Source organism: Rana temporaria, chromosome 8 (genome assembly GCF_905171775.1).
Source record: "Rana temporaria chromosome 8, aRanTem1.1, whole genome shotgun sequence".
Classification (NCBI taxonomy): Eukaryota; Metazoa; Chordata; class Amphibia; order Anura; family Ranidae; genus Rana; species Rana temporaria.
In genome coordinates, this window is record NC_053496.1 from 38182665 (window position 1) to 38200134 (window position 17470).

At 45.8% G+C, this 17470-nt stretch overlaps 1 protein-coding gene across 2 annotated transcripts in view; it reads left to right on the forward strand.

Annotated features, from left to right (window-relative positions):
- The window catches only part of LOC120946840 (guanylate cyclase 2G-like), a 94230-nt gene that overhangs the window by 42380 nt on the left and 34380 nt on the right, over positions 1-17470 (forward strand). For both annotated transcript variants that reach the window (XR_005750791.1, XM_040361626.1), the window contains exon 11: positions 12656-12760. Coding sequence is in view for 1 of the 2 variants with exons in the window: in XM_040361626.1 (XP_040217560.1) it covers positions 12656-12760 (105 nt within the window). In the remaining variant the exon portion in view is untranslated. The remainder of the gene's footprint in view (positions 1-12655; positions 12761-17470) is intronic.

Here is a 17470-nt window from a genome sequence, read left to right on the forward strand (position 1 = left end):
GATCACCTCTGCGGTTTTTAGTTTTTGCGCTATAAACAAATAGAGCAACAATTTTGAAAAAAAATTATATTTTTTACTTTTTGCTATAATAAATATCCCCCCAAAATATATAAAAAAACTATTTTTTCCCTCAGTTTAGGCCGATACGTATTCTTCTACATATTTTTCGTAAAAAAAATTGCAATAAGCGTTTATTGATTGGTTTGCGCAAAAGTTATAGCGTTGTTTTTTTTTACTAGTAATGGCGGCGATCAGCGATTTTTTTCGGTACTGCGACATTATGGCAGACACTTCGGACACTTTTGACACATTTTTGGGACCATTGGCATTTTTTTAGCGATCAGTGCTATAAAAATGCATTGGATTACTATAAAAATGCCACTGGCAGTGAAGGGGTTAACACTAGGGGCCGGGGAAGGGGTTAAGTATGTCCCTGGGTGTGTTCTTACTGTGGGGGGAGTGGCCTCACTAGGGGAAATTACTGATCTTCTGTTCATACATTGTATGAACAGAGGATTAGCATTTCCCCCCCTGACAGGACCGGGAGCTGTGTGTTTACACACACAGCTCCCGGTCCCCGCTCTGTAACGAGCGATCGCGTGTGCCCGGCGGCGATCGCGCTCGCCGGGCACGCGCGCGCCCCTAGTGGCCTGCGAGAGAGCCGATGTAGAGCTACAGGCTCTCGCGCAGGAGAGCCAACCTGCCACCGTAGAATGACGGCGGCAGGTCGGCAAGTAGTTAATAATGGCACTAAAAAAATATCAAACTTTTGTGTTTTATACCTCCAGAAAAATAGCAGTGTACTTCCTGTGCACTTCTCCGTAGCCTGTAACTGCATTTAAGCAATGTGAGATCACCTAAGGCAGTGGTCATCAACCCTGTCCTCAGAGCCCACTAACAGGCCAGGTTTGCAAGATAACTGAAATACATGACAGGTGATACCATTTTCTGCTCAGTGATTGCAGTATTCTAGTCTGCATCTCTCCAAGGAAATACACAAAGCCTGGCCTGTTAGTGGGCCTTGAGGACAGGGTTGATGACCACTGACCTAGGGCACTGCTGCTTCTTACTGCTAGTCTCACCAGAAATGGAGAGAGATTTGGTGATGTCATTTTTGCTGCTCAATGTTCTCTTTGCTGGAAGGGAAGCTATACTTGAGGACCTGCAGGGCACGAATCTCCCTACTTCATCTATTCAGTGGATCTGTGCTTCCTTCACCTCTGTCATTACCCTGTAGGTGGGGCCTAAGTTAGGTACTCTTTTGGAAGGAGTCACTCACACACAGTATATGGTGCACTGAGGTATTTTATATTGATCTTGAGCAGGCTTCTTAGTATAACAGATATGCGAGTCTGGCACTTAATACAACAGTTCAGTGAATAATCAGCATTTGATGTGTTTCCCACGGAATAACTTCTGTTGTTCCATGACGGAATACCTTAGCAAACAGTTATTTTAGCAAATTGCACTGGCCACATGCTTCCATACTATAGGAGAGGTAACTGTCAGCGCAGATACAAAGTGCATGTATAAGTAGGGTTATGGTGATTAGTCCATTAGAAATAATAGTAACAGGCAGTTCAATGGTTAAAAATGCAGGTGATGTGGCTGTTCAATGGCGACTGCTGTCCTCAGAGAGCTGACTCTGTGGTAAACAAAAGAGGGGTACTGATCAGCAGAGTGAATGCAGTGTTGAAGGAACCTTCCCTAAGTTTTCTCTACTCAACTTTAACCTCTCCCTATGCTAAGTACTGTCCCTCACAAGAGGGTTTTTGTCCATGTCCAACCACTTACCCAAAGTGCGCCAAAGTAACACGGGTTCCCTTATTTTTTTTTTAATCATAAAAGTTTTTATTGCTCACAGAACAAGCAAGAAATCAACAGTATGACATCTCATACAGGTTACAAACATTACACTTCACATACATCTCTTCGTTAGGAACATGCATGAATACATTCTGCTTTATAATGCGCCCTCCCATCCCACTCTCCCAGTTCTAACGGGTTTAATTGCCTCCTAGCAATCTCATCTGAACGAGCTCCACAGGGCTCAGACCTGGTGTGGCGAGCCATGCATCCCATATTCTGTCAAACTTGCCCGCCCTACCCCTGTGCTGATAGATATATTTTTCCATCACGAGCATCTTGCCCATATGTGCCACCCATAGTTTAAACGTGGGGGGTACCTCCAGCTTCCATTTCAAGAGAATGACCTTTCTGGCCTGGAATAAAGCTCTATTAAATGCCATTCTAGTCATCTCCTCCGCCAACGCTCCCTCCAATACTCCTAGCAGGCAATAGACCGGTTCCAGGGGAACGGAAGTCTGGAAGACAGAGTTGAGCGTGTCCAGGACCTCCCTCCAGAACCTGTGGAGTTTGGGGCAGCGCCAGAGCAGGTGGATCAAGTCACCCGTTAGGTTCCCTCATCCAAGTAAGAAATCCCTAAGCAACCAATTTACTTACAGGACCCCTCTTCCCATGCAGAAGCATTGGCACAACGCCACCTACAGGTTGGAGACTAGCTGCACCTGCCTACAACCCCACCACACTTTAGAGCAACAGTAAATGTTGGGGGGAGGAATGTAGCACCTGCCTAGATAGGTGCTAGGTTAGGTAAATTTAGTTACTGGCTCACTGTAATCAGTTGAGCTGCCTGCGATTGTTTTGGTCTGTTCTGTTTTTTACTGGCTGCATGGGTGACTGCTTTCCCCTGTCTGGAAAGGTTCTGGAAGATGGTGGGCCGGGTGAGTCAAACCAGCACCTAAATATTTATGCTGCCTTGTCCAATCCCTGGAGAGAGGTGCCCAGATGGTGGCTGGGAAGGAGCATAAATGATCTGAGACCTGAAGCCAAGGGATTCTTATTCCAGAGGAGGAGATCCCGGCCCGGGGGGCAACTGCACTCCTGGGAAGGTTTGCCATATGTCTGCTGTTCACGGAGGTCCCAGTTGGCTAGCTGGGGGCCAATTTTGTTGAAAGTTGCTGGAGCTGACTGGCAGACTTTCATCTGAGATCTGGTCTGGTATCACCAGGAAAAAAAAGGTGTCTGGAAGATATTGGTAGAAGGCATCCAACTATCCAAGGACATTAGTGTGACGGTATTACAATGATATCCCCGTCAATGTTCCCTTCTTCCCATAACGAAAATCACCCCAATATTCCACGAGGAGGAATATCCCTGGAGTCGCCCAGAAAGCCACACATGAGACAAGCTTACTGCTGGAACAACACAGACTTTAATGGTTTTCTTCTCAGCTTTTTATACAGTCCAAGACATTCAAGCAACAATGAATCAAGTCACCCGTTAGGTTCCCTCATCCAAGTAAGAAATCCCTAAGCAACCAATTTACTTACAGGACCCCTCTTCCCATGCAGAAGCATTGGCACAACGCCACCTACAGGTTGGAGACTAGCTGCACCTGCCTACAACCCCACCACACTTTAGAGCAACAGTAAATGTTGGGGGGAGGAATGTAGCACCTGCCTAGATAGGTGCTAGGTTAGGTAAATTTAGTTACTGGCTCACTGTAATCAGTTGAGCTGCCTGCGATTGTTTTGGTCTGTTCTGTTTTTTACTGGCTGCATGGGTGACTGCTTTCCCCTGTCTGGAAAGGTTCTGGAAGATGGTGGGCCGGGTGAGTCAAACCAGCACCTAAATATTTATGCTGCCTTGTCCAATCCCTGGAGAGAGGTGCCCAGATGGTGGCTGGGAAGGAGCATAAATGATCTGAGACCTGAAGCCAAGGGATTCTTATTCCAGAGGAGGAGATCCCGGCCCGGGGGGCAACTGCACTCCTGGGAAGGTTTGCCATATGTCTGCTGTTCACGGAGGTCCCAGTTGGCTAGCTGGGGGCCAATTTTGTTGAAAGTTGCTGGAGCTGACTGGCAGACTTTCATCTGAGATCTGGTCTGGTATCACCAGGAAAAAAAAGGTGTCTGGAAGATATTGGTAGAAGGCATCCAACTATCCAAGGACATTAGTGTGACGGTATTACAATGATATCCCCGTCAATGTTCCCTTCTTCCCATAACGAAAATCACCCCAATATTCCACGAGGAGGAATATCCCTGGAGTCGCCCAGAAAGCCACACATGAGACAAGCTTACTGCTGGAACAACACAGACTTTAATGGTTTCCTTCTCAGCTTTTTATACAGTCCAAGACATTCAAGCAACAATGAAATCTCCACCCCCCCTAATCACACACTAAGGCTAATTACTAAAACATTCTAGACAGGTCGGCACAGACCGACAATTATCATGTCTAATCACTGCACATTCCTTAAACAACAAACCACCTTCACACACTTGAGTTTCCTAAGCAGACGTTTCGTCTGCTTCCAGTTTGACACCTATTAACACCTCTGAGAATCACTAGGTTTTTAGACAGGGTTATCACACAATTAAAGGCCTTTCAAAAGCTAGCCTTATTTAACATATGAACAGTGTTCACAGAGAGAGATGAATCACACATGAACACCTGTTACCTCTAACCCACAGCATTAAGTTAGCAGGGAGAGCATTAGACTGAAGAACATAGGCAAAAAATCCTTCACAATGGCCGCCCCTTTTCTCCCTGCTCTGGCAAACCCGGTTGGACCTTCCCTGGTCCAGTAGGGTTGACGGGTTCAGAGCTTTCAGTCCGAGGTTAACTCCGTTTGGTGTAACTGACCTCCCTTGGCAACTGCTTCCGACTCAGGTATGTCACCGGGTCGTCAGATCACATGCCGGTCAGTCCAAGTCTTTGTGCGATCTGCAGAGTCACCAGAAGTCAGTGTGAAGACAGCGAATGGGTCTGTGCGCCGCCGTCTAGGTGTCCCGCTATGGGAGGGGGCAGGTTATGGCTCTGAAGTGACAATCACAGGAGATTCATAAAAAAGAAAAAGTTATATTTGTTGAAATGCTGTAGCACCGGTGCTCAGAGTTCGGGGGGGGGGAGGATCAGGGCCCCATAGGGTCAGCCACCCTCTGCTACCTCCGCAGCCGCCAGTTCTCCTCTTTGAGCTTCTCCATCTCCAGTTCATGGAGCCTGGGGGGGTCAGCCTGCTGTGACCTCAGGTGGTTGTTCTCCTCCTCCATGCGGCTTATGCACTCCTCCAGCTCTATGTACTCACAGATCAGCTCCTGCTTGCTCATGTCCTGCAGGCTCTCCACGTGGTCCTTCATCATCGGGAACTGGGTGGTGGTGTAAGGGGCCACCGGTGGGCCCTTGGCGAACATCTCGGCCCGCATCTGGGACGCCCGCTGCGACTCCCTCTCCTCCAGTCGCTTCTTCTCCTCCCAGGTCAGCTCGTTATACGGCTTCCAGGACCTCTTCTTCTTGGAGGGTGGCCGGCGGTGCCTCTTTCTGCCCAGCTCCCTCCAGGGCCCCTCCGGCTCATTGCTGTCGCCCATGCCCAGCTGACAATGGTGTTCCCTGTTGTCCGTAATACCAGATTGTACCGTGAGGACTTCGTAAATGGTGTCCAATGGTTCTTCCGGACCCAGCTCCTGGAGATCCCAAGCCGAGTCTACACAATGGGCTGCTGCTGGTGGGCGGTACCCAGGTTGAGACCAATTTGACCTCGTGTTGTCGTTCATGGGGCAATTCTGCTTGAAGTGACCCAGCTGTTTGCACCGGAAGCAGCGTTGTTCGTTGTCCTCCTGGCGTGGATAGCGAGGGCTAGATGTCACCGGTCTGTTAGGAGGTTGGTATCTAGCGGCTGGTGGGTGTGAGGGCACCGTTGGTCGTGGAGGTTGTACCCGTGGTGTGACCTGGTTTGTCTTGCGAGTATCTGCATATTCATCCGCCAACTTCACGGCCTCTGGTAGAGTCATGGGCCTGCGATCTCTCACCCAATCTTTGACATCCATCTGGATGTGATTGTAAAATTGCTCCAGGAGCATTAGTTGCAAAATGTCCTCTGCGGTGGTGGCCTGGCTGCTGTTAACCCAGTTAGAGGCCGACAGGGATAACTGGCATGCCCATTCCGCGTAAGAGTCTTCCGTGGTTTTGCGTGAGTCCCTGAACTTCTGTCGGTGGGACTCTGGGGTTACTGCATAACGAGCCAGGAGCACTTCTTTAACCCGGGCGTAGCTATGGATATCCTGATCTGGCACGGTCCGGAAAGCATCAGAAGCTTTGCCTGACAGTTTGCCTGACAATATTGCAACCCACTCTCTTCTAGCTATTCGGTGCAGGTTACATTGTCGCTCAAAATCTGCCAGATAGTTATCAATTTCACAGTCCTTTTCATCAAAAGCTTTAAAAGCGCTAAACGGAATCTTTCTTTGTGTCTGCTGTGCTGTACTCACTGTTTGGAGAATGTGCGGCTGCTTGTCGGACTGCTGCCAGTTTTAACTGTAGTTCTGCGTCCCTTATTTCTTTAGCCTCCTGTAGCTCCATCACTCTCAGCACCACATCTGCCGTTGGGTTCGGACCGAACCATGCTAGCTTCTCTCTCATTAGCTTGTTGGCTGGCGATTCCTCCTCCTGAATCACTGGTGTCTCCATCTCTTGTACTGCTGGCGTTGCTGCAATCCCGTCCTCCTGGTCTAGCTCCATTGATTCTGCTATGGTGACCCGCTTGGTTTTGTTGCTAGCAATTCTTCCACAAACTTCCAGTAGTTCTTCCAGTGTCTGCTTGGAATCCGGGTGTAAAGGAGAGTAGAAGGGAAAATCCCGCTGCTGCCAACCAGTTGTGACGGTATTACAATGATATCCCCGTCAACGTTCCCTTCTTCCCATAACGAAAATCACCCCAATATTCCACGAGGAGGAATATCCCTGGAGTCGCCCAGAAAGCCACACATGAGACAAGCTTACTGCTGGAACAACACAGACTTTAATGGTTTTCTTCTCAGCTTTTAATACAGTCCAAGACATTCAAGCAACAATGAAATCTCCACCCCCCCTAATCACACACTAAGGCTAATTACTAAAACATTCTAGACAGGTCGGCACCGACCGACAATTATCATGTCTAATCACTGCACATTCCTTAAACAACAAACCACCTTCACACACTTGAGTTTCCTAAGCAGACGTTTCGTCTGCTTCCAGTTTGACACCTATTAACACCTCTGAGAATCACTAGGTTTTTAGACAGGGTTATCACACAATTAAAGGCCTTTCAAAAGCTAGCCTTATTTAACATATGAACAGTGTTCACAGAGAGAGATGAATCACACATGAACACCTGTTACCTCTAACCCACAGCATTAAGTTAGCAGGGAGAGCATTAGACTGAAGCACATAGGCAAAAAGTCCTTCACAATTAGTAAGTACAGACTGGAGAGAGAGATCCTTGAGACTGTATGCTGCTGATATCCCTCGTAGTGCTAGAGTCAGCGTTGCTCAGAGAAGACATTGTGTCAGGGGTCCTGGTATAGCTCAATCCACTATCTGCTTGTGAAAGGACTCTGATCACAAGAACAGGAGGAAGATTAGTGTGCCCAAGTTGCTACTAGAGTTACTGGAGTATTCCTCAGTTACCCTACTCTTACCCAAGTTCAAGTTTTCCAATAAAGCATCAGAAAACCATACCCCCAGACTGTTCATTGAGTTAGAGGGGTTATTTGTGATTCTGTTTCTGGCTGTGGGTACAACTACGGGAGGAGACCCAGGGACCTCAAACTGCAGGTGAGCTCCGCAAAAGTTGATAGAGTGGCAGCTCTGACAAGAATGGCTACATCCACAATGTATGATAAGTCATTTAATGGTAAAAGATTTACTGTTGGATAGGGATGAGCCGAACACCCCCCCCCCCCCGTTCAGTTCGCACCAGAACCTTCGAACAGACCGAACGTTCGCGCGAACATTTAGAACCCCATTGACGTCTATGGGACTCGAACGTTCGAATTCAAAAGTGCTCATTTTAAAGCCTAATATGCAAGTTATTGTTGTAAAACGTCTTTGAGAACCCGGGTCTTGCCCCAGGGAACATGTATCAATGGAAAAAAAAGTTTTAAAAACTGTAGTTTTTTCAGGAGCAGTGATTTATGATGCTTAAATAAAAAAAAAAAAAATATGAAAAATTCCTTTAAATATTGTACCTGCTGGGTGTCTATAGTATTCCTGTGAAAACGTCTTTGAGAACCCGGGTCTTGCTCGAGGGAACATGTATCAATGGAAAAAAAGTTTTAAAAAACTGTAGTTTTTTTCAGGACTCTTGAAAAAACAATCGTTTTTAAAACTTTTTTTCCATTGATACATGTTCCCTCGGGCAAGGCCCGGGTTCTCAAAGATGTTTTCACAGGCATACTATAGATACCCAGCAGGTACAATTGTTAAAGGAATTTTTCATTTTTTTATTTTTTTTATTTAACCACTTGGTAACCGCCCCATAGACAATATACGTCTACAGGGCGGGTGGTTAACTCTAGGAGGGCGTCAATGTACGTCCTCCCAGAGTCCGTCTCCCGCGCGTCCCCTGGGGCGCGCACACGGGAACATCCGTGACCGCCGGGTCCAGAGGACCCGGCCGATCACGAATCGCGGTAAACGGCCGCTGATAGCGGCCGTTTACCATGTGATCGCTCCGTCCAATGACGGAGCGATCACATGTAAACAAACCGGCGTCTTTTGATGACGCCGGTTCCTCCCTCCTCTCTCTGTACCGAGCGGTACAGTGTGAGAGGGGGAGCGCGGGTGTCAGCAGCGCTGTGGATGGATCTGTGACTATTGCAGTCACAGATCCATCCATCCCTGCTCAGCCATCCCTGAAACCCCCTGCAATACTGTGCAATACCCCCCCCTACAATACTGTGCAATACCCCCCCCTATAATACTCTGCAATACCCCCCCTGCGCAATACTCTGCATACCCCCTACAATACTCTGCAATACCCCCCCCTGCGCAATACTCTGCATACCCCCGGCAATACTCTGCATACCCCCCTGCGCAATACTCTGCATACCCCCCTGCGCAATACTCTGCATATCCCCTGCGCAATACTCTGCATATCCCCCTGCGCAATACTCTGCATATCCCCCTGCGCAATACTCTGCATACCCCCCTGCGCAATACTCTGCATACCCCCCTGCGCAATACTCTGCATACCCCCCTGCGCAATACTCTGCATACCCCCCTGCGAAATACTCTGCATACCCCCCTGCGCAATACTCTGCATATCCCCCTGCGCAATACTCTGCATATCCCCCTGCGAAATACTCTGCATACCCCCCCCCTGCGAAATACTCTGCATACCCCCCCCTGCGAAATACTCTGCATACCCCCCCCTGCGCAATACTCTGCATACCCCCCTGCGCAATACTCTGCATACCCCCCTGCGAAATACTCTGCATACCTCCCCTGCGCAATACTCTGCATACCCCCCTTCGCAATACTCTGCATATCCCCCTGCGCAATACTCTGCATACCCCCCTGCGAAATACTCTGCATACCCCCTCCGAAATACTCTGCATACCCCCCCTGCGAAATACTCTGCATACTCCCCCCTGCGAAATACTCTGCATACCCCCCCCCTGCGAAATACTCTGCATACCCCCCCTGCGAAATACTCTGCATACCCCCCCTGCGCAATACTCTGCATACCCCCCTGCGCAATACTCTGCATACCCCCCTGCGCAATACTCTGCATTACTCCCCGGCAATACTCTGCATTACTCCCCGGCAATACTCTGCATTACTCCCCGGCAATACTCTGCATTACTTCCCGGCAATACTCTGCATTACTCCCCGGCAATACTCTGCAATACCCCTGCACAATTACTCTGCAATACCCCCCGCACCAATACTCTGCAATACCCCCGCACCAATACTCTGCAATACCCCCGCACCAATACTCTGCAATACCCCGCACCAATACTCTGCAATACCCCCGCACCAATACTCTGCAATACCCCCGCACCAATACTCTGCAATACCCCCTCACCAATACTCTGCAATACCCCCACACCAATACTCTGCAATTCCCCAACACCAATACTCTGCAATACCCCAACACCAATACTCTGCAATACCCCGGCTAATACTCTGCAGTACCCAGAAAATACTCTGGGGAAAAAAATGCGTTTTAACCACTTCCCGCCCGCCGGCCGTCATGACGTCCTTGACTTTGTGCGGGGATATCTGAATGATGCCTGCAGCTACAGGCCTCATTCAGATATCATTTTTTTCAGCCGGCGATTCCCTACACCATAAGAACAATCATGTCGGCTGTTCCACCTCTTGATTGTTCTTACGGGAGGCGAAAGGGGACGTCTCCCCTCCCTTCTCCCTCCGGTGCCTCTTCTGACTCACCGCTACGATCGAAACCAGGATCGTTTTATTTTTTTTTATTTTTTTTCAGGCTTCCCAGCCTAGAGGTGAGATGTGGGGTCTTATTGACCCCATATCTCACTGTAAAGAGGACCTGTCATGCTATATTCCTATTACAAGGGATGTTTACATTCCTTGTAATAGGAATAAAAGTGATCAAAACATTTATTTTTTGGGAAAAACGTATCAAACTAAAATAAATAAAGTGAAATGAACAATAAAAATATTTTTTTTTTTTAAAGCGCCCCTGTTCCTGCGTGCTCGTATACAGAAGCGACCGCACACGCAAGTTCCGCCCACATATGAAAACGGTGTTCAAACCACACATGTGAGGTATCGCTGCGAACGTTGGAGCAAGAGCAATACTTTTGGCCCCAGACCTCCTCTCCAACTAAAAAGATGTAACCAGTAAAAATATTTAAAGCGTCGCCTATGGGGATTTTTAAGTAGCGAAGTTTGCCGCCATTCCACAAGCGTGTGCAATTTTGAAGGGTGACATGTTGGGTATCTATTGACTCGGCGTAACTTCATCTTTCATATTATGCAAAAACATTGGGCTAACTTTAATGTTTTTTTTTTTTAAAAGCACAAAACCGTTTTATTTCCAAAAAAACACATTCGAACAATTGCTGCGAAAATAACGTGCGCGATAAAAAGTTGCAACGACCGCCGTTGTATTCTCTAGGGTTTTTGCTAAAAAAGCATATATAATGTTTTGGGGTTCTATGTAATTTTCTAGCAAATAAATGATGATTTTTACATGTAGGAGAGAAATGTCAGAATTGGCCTGGGTGTTCCAGAACGCCTGATGGTGCTCCCTGCATGTCGGGCCTCTGTATGTGGCCACGCTGTGTAAAAGTCTCACACATGTGGTATCGCCATACTCGGGAGGAATAGCAGAATGTGTTTTGGGGTGTAATTAGTGTTATGCATATGCTGTGTGTGAGAAATAACCGGCGAATATGAACATTTTGTTAAAAAGAAAAAAAAAAAAAAAAATTTTGATTTTGCAAAGAATTGTGGGAAAAAATTACAACTTCTAAAAACTCATCATGCCTCTTTCTAAATACCTTGGAATGTCTTCTTTCCAAAAAGGGGTCATTTGGGGGTATTTGTACTTTTCTGGCTTGTTAGGGTCTCAAGAAATGAGAGAGGCTGTCAGTACTTCAGATGTGATCAAATTGATCAATTTTCAGTAATTGGTACCATAGCTTGTAGACCCTATAACTTTCACCCAGACTAAATAATAACCCAATTTTTTTTTTTTTTACCAAAGATATGTAGCAGTATACATTTTAGGCCAAATTTTTGCAAAATGTTATAATAGAAATGAAGAAAAATTCATTTTTTTTACCAAATTTTCTTTCTTTTTTCATTTATAGCGGAAAAAATAAAAACCGCAGAGGTGATCAAATACCACCAAAAGAAAGCTCTATTTGTGGGAAAAAAAGGACAAAAATTTAATTTGGTTACAGTGTTGTATGACTGAGTTATTGTCATTCAAAATGTGAGAGCACCGAAAGCTGAAAATTGGTCTGGTTATTAAGGGTGTTTAAGTGCCCAGTTGTCAAGTGGTTAAGCATCATTAAAATCACTGCTCCTGAATCTTTAGGTGCAAACTACAGAGCACACGGCCAGTACACACCAAGTAGCTTTAGGTGCAAACTACAGAGCACACGGCCAGTACACACCAAGTAGCTTTAGGTGCAAACTACAGAGGACACAGGCAATAAACCACGTAGGAATACTGCAGCTAGCACAATCACCTGCCTGCCAGTAAATTAGGAAGAACTGATCTAGCTAAACTATACAGTGTATAAATATATGTACAACACCTGGGATGTATATATATCCTCTACACACTGTAACATTAACTGACTAGCCTGCCTGCTCTATCTACCTGCAAAAAATGACACTCTCTCTGTCCTCTGTTAACCACCGCAACACACTACACAAGGCCGACCTGCGTGTACTAAACCCCCTGAGCCATAATTGGCCAAAGCCAATTATGGCTCTCCGTTTTTTTGCAAGCTGTGATTGGCCAAGCATGCATGCTTGGACAATCATCAGCCAGCGATGCCGCAGTGAATTATGGTCTGTGAAACGTAACACGAATTTGGCGCGAACGACCCGTTTTGTTCGTATTTCGACGAACAATCGAACATACGATGTTCGAGTCGAACATGAGTTTGACTCAAATACGAAGCTCATCCCTACTGTTGGAAGCCTATAGGCAATTCTTATCACAAATCCTTTTGGACTGCAGCTTCCATAGTACAGGTCTTTAAATATGTTCCTGATATGAATGTTAAAACATCAGTCTTAGCTGAATAGAGTCCTTATATGAGTAGATTTGTAAAGTGTGTTCTCTAAAGCCTTTGCTTTCCTTCTCCAGATTCGAGAGTTGAAACATGAGAGTCTCATCACTATTTATGGTGTCTGCATTGAGCCCCCCAATGTCTGCATTCTGAGCCAGTACTGCAAGAAGGGCAGTCTGAAGGTACGGGGGCTCATTGCCTCTTTATGCAATCAAATTATTATTAGCCATTCTTACAGATGTTGGTCACACACTTATCACTAGGTGATAGCTGGCAAAGTCATTTCATGGTTGTCATGAAGTGCAAGATATATGATATATAAAAGAATATGAATAAATAATTTAAATTAAAAAAATTAAACTAAGACTTTACTAAGTTTTAATTGGCTGGTTCAATTCAAGGTTACATTCTTTATAGCTGAACTCCAGATATGATCGTAATCATTTACTTATATTGGTATGCACTGCGCTTTTTTTCTCAGAGAATAGCTGCAGGTACTTTCATCCCCCTAGTCAACCCATGTTTCTGCCCCTACCCACCTACCCACCTCTGAGCACTGTCCCTTGTCTCCACCTCAACCCACCTCCTACTACCACTCCTTTTATAGAATACAGAGCTAAGTATTACTTTGTGGTGTTAAGTGATATATATGGAAAAAGGCAGTTAATAGATCCACTACCAGCCCTCGTGAATAGACCCCCCCCCCCAAGCACAAATAGACTACCCCAGTAATATATCCCCCAGCAACCATAGATCCTCCCTAGCAATAATAGACCTGCTTAGCAACAACACCCCCTCCCCCCAGCAACAAATGAAACCTCAGCAACCCTAGATCCTTTCCAGCAACAACATCCCCCCCCCCTTCCAGCAACAACAGTTGTGTGCAGCATGGTGCGATGTCAATAATTCATACAGTCAGGAGCATACAGTAGAGAACTTGTATTGAAGTAATGCAGTAACAGTATGCAACAAAGCCCAGAGGGAGAACCGCCAACCAGGTGCACTCACGGCTTTCAGCAAAAAGCGAGGCAAGATGCTCAGACGGACTGACAGTTCCTGTAAAGAGGGCAGAATGTGGCCTGGCCATCTCGTGCCCATTTAGGAAGATGTCCAGAGGAATAGCAGACCCTATGCTTTTCCTCCTCGCCAGCAACCTTTTCCTACTGCTTTTACTGTCCCTATAAGGCGGGGTACCTTTCTCTACATTGGCCTCTCACAATTGCATGCCAAAACTGGTAGCCAGGACCTTAAATAGGCTGTTCCTGACCCAAGATGGCGGCCAGAATCACATGGGGTGGCAGCATCCAATCGGATAGCTCCCCTCGTGACCCAGGAAACCATAGAGGAACTATGTTCCTCTTGACTTACTCTCCATCTTCAGTGCACCTGTCATGGAGAATGTAGACTGCACCTGCCTACAAACTCTCACTGCAACAATAGATCCCTCAGGCAGCCAGCAACAAAAGACTACCCCCACAACAGTAGATCCCCCAAACAACAATACACTTCCCCCAGCACAATAGGTCCCCATGGGCAACAATAGATACCCCCTGGAGCCAGCAACTATAGAATCCCCCCAGCAACAGTTGATCACCCCAGCAACAATAGGCTCCTCCAGCAGCAATAGATCCCTCACCAGCTACAATAGACCACCCCAGCAACACTACACCCCACAATGATAATAGATTCCCCAGCAGTCAGAATCAGTTGACCCTTCAGCATACCACAACACCCACTGCCAATACATACATTCAGCACTGGAAGTGCCGGAACTGCATACCAACATGTTCCTGCTGAAAAAAAGCCTCTGGTGTGATTATCTTATACCTGAGTAACTGCTGTGTAAGCTGACAATCTCTGTAGTAGTCAGATAGCTGTGATTTTCCTGGGTCCTGTGCAAAGCAGTTGATTTCCAGGCCAATGTCAATGACTGATGGAAAGCAGGCAGAAGGTGAGGTGGGGACACAAGCCAAGCAATTGGAGATCTGGAGTCAGGAGGCAAGCCAGGCCAAATACAGAATAGGAGAACACAGGTCAGGTCATGGGTCACAAGAACTAATGGCCACACAACAACTCTTACAATCAGGGGAAAGAATAGCGCTGAACGACAGACATAAATAATATCCTGAGGTACAAAGCAATGACACTTTATTATATTGAAAGTGAAGGTAATCACCAAAGCATGCAGCAGTCTGTGAATGGTCATACAGTCAAAGACTTGGATAAGGAGCTGGCAGTACTTGGAGGCTGGAGTCACATGGATGTCACAGGGGCTCAGGGAAAACAAAGCAGAGCCATGGAGCAGGAGGTGCAGGAGCGCCTCTGGCAGGGGACCTAACCAGAACTGTAGGGCCAGGGGTCTGATGAAGGGGGAGCTGCAACTGTAGCCATGGGAACTGTGGGGGCCAGGGGGCCAAAGGCTGCTTGGACTGTGTCTGGTGCCCGGAAGTGGCATCAAAGCCTGGCAGGAAACCAGCCAAGGGGATCCAAAGGCTAAAACCCTGCTGCTGGGGCCGATCAGAAGCTGCTGGTGCCAAAAAAAAAAAGAGGATCCCATATTGCCGACAGCAGACACTACATGTCACGCTCTTCAGGTTATCTGCTTAGTCTGCAAAGTGTGGAGAATTAAATAGGGAAAAAACAGGAAATTAGGTAGCAGGTAGGGGAGGAGCTGAGCACCCCTGTCATCCATGAGGCTCCACCCACCCAAGTAAATAATAATATAATTTTACCCAGTACATGAGTACATCCAAATATATGTAAGAAATAACCAATTAATGAAAAAAATGTTTTAGTAATTGATTATTTCATTTAAAAGCATTCCTAGCGGCTAATTAGCCGCTGGATTTTGACTTACAAGCAGCAAGAGGGGACAACCCCCCTCCCACCACCTTCCGTGGGATTACTGGGATCTCCCATCCCACCAGGAGTCCCGATCGAGCAGCCGGCTCTTCTGCTCGGGACGGCTTTGATCTCCTTTTTGATACAGGAACCCAGAAGCCTTACATCACTTCCAGTTTCCCCAGAAGTAAACGGCGCCATTTTCAAAAATGAAAAGCATTTGATCTCACCGATTTTGGTGTGATCAAATGCTTTTAAGTGCAGAGGAGGGACTCCAGATCTTTCTATAAAGAGTACCTGTCCCATGCCTAGTGCTGTCACAGGGGATGTTTACATTGCTTGTGACCGCAATAAATGTGATAAAAAAAAAAAAAACGACTGTGACTGTGTAAAAATAACAAAAGAAAAAATAACAATTACATTTTTTTCTTTTTAAAGTGCCCCCGTCCTGTGCTCGCACGCAAAGGTAAATGCATGCATGGGTCCCGCACGCACCGCAAGCAGCGATTGTCCCACACATGTGAGGTATCACCATGGGCATCAGATCATGGGCAGTAATTCTAGCACCAGACCACATGTGTAAATCTAAAGTGGTAACCTGTAAAGGCTTTTAAAATGTCGCCTATGGATAGTAAAATTTAATAATATGCAATGATTGCCACTACACACATATCAGAGATAAAAAAAATGGGCCCGGGTGCGCAGCAAAGGCTGTAGTACATATAATCTAAAAGAGAGGGCACTCACGGGTCTTGAAAGGTGAACGCACAATGAAGGTTTTATTTTGATGTTTAGATGAGGCACAGGCTTGTCTTCCTCAGGACAACAAACATGTTCACTTGTTTGTTGTCCTGTGGAAGACGATCTTTTGCCTGGTCGAAACGTCAAAATAAAACATACTCTTTGCGTTCACCTTTCAAGACCCGTGAGTGCCGCTCCAGCTTTTGGATAGTACATTTTGGACATATTTGGTAGATATTTACTCAGCATAACATCATCTTTTATATTTTACAAAAAAAAGGGTTATGTATAGTGAATAAAAGTGAGAAGGGGGGAGTTTTGGGACTTTGTATGAGGCACATAAGTGGAGCAATGTATCAGTTTGACAGCACAAGTTTAATAAATTCATAAACAAGTTATACAAATATCTTGGCCAACTGGCTCCATATGAAGATATAAGTTAACAATCAAAAATGTAACTTTACCGTTTTGTTTTTAATAAAGCACAAAACATCCCCCCCCCAAAAAACGCGTTAGGAAAATTGCTGCGCAAATACCGTGTGAGATAAAAAGTTGCAACAGCCGCCATTGTATTCTCTAGGGTCTTTGCTAAATAAAATAGATATAATGTTTTGGGGTTCTATGTAATTTTCTAGCAAATAAATGATGATTTTTACATGTAGGAGAGAAATGTCAGAATTGGCCTGGGTGCTCCAGAACGCCTGATGGTGCTCCCTGCATGTTGGGCCTCTGTATGTGGCCACGCTGTGTAAAAGTCTCACACATGTGGTATCGCCATACTCGGGAGGAATAGCAGAATGTGTTTTGGGGTGTAATTTGTGGGATGCATATACTGTGTGTGAGAAATAACCTGCTAATATGACAATTTAGTGAAAAAATAAATAAAGGAAAAAAAAATCTTGATTTAGCAAAGAATTGAGGGAAAAAATGACAACTTCAAAAAACTCACCATGCCTCTTTCTAAATACCTTGGAATGTCTTCTTTCCAAAAAGGGGTCATTTGGGGGGTATTTGTTCTTTTCTGGCATGTTAGGGTCTCAAGAAATGAGATAGGCCGTCAGTACTTCAGGTGTGATCAATTTTCAGATATTGGCACTGTAGCTTGTGGACTCTATAACTTTCACAAAGACCAAATAATATACACAAATTTGTACTTATTTTTACCAAAGATATGTAGCAGTATAAATTTTGGCCAAAATTTATGAAGAAAAATTACTAATTTGCTGAATTTTATAACAGAAGTGAAGAAAAATTATTTTTTTTACTGAATTTTCAGTCTTTTTTCTTTTATAGCGCAAAAAATAAAAAAC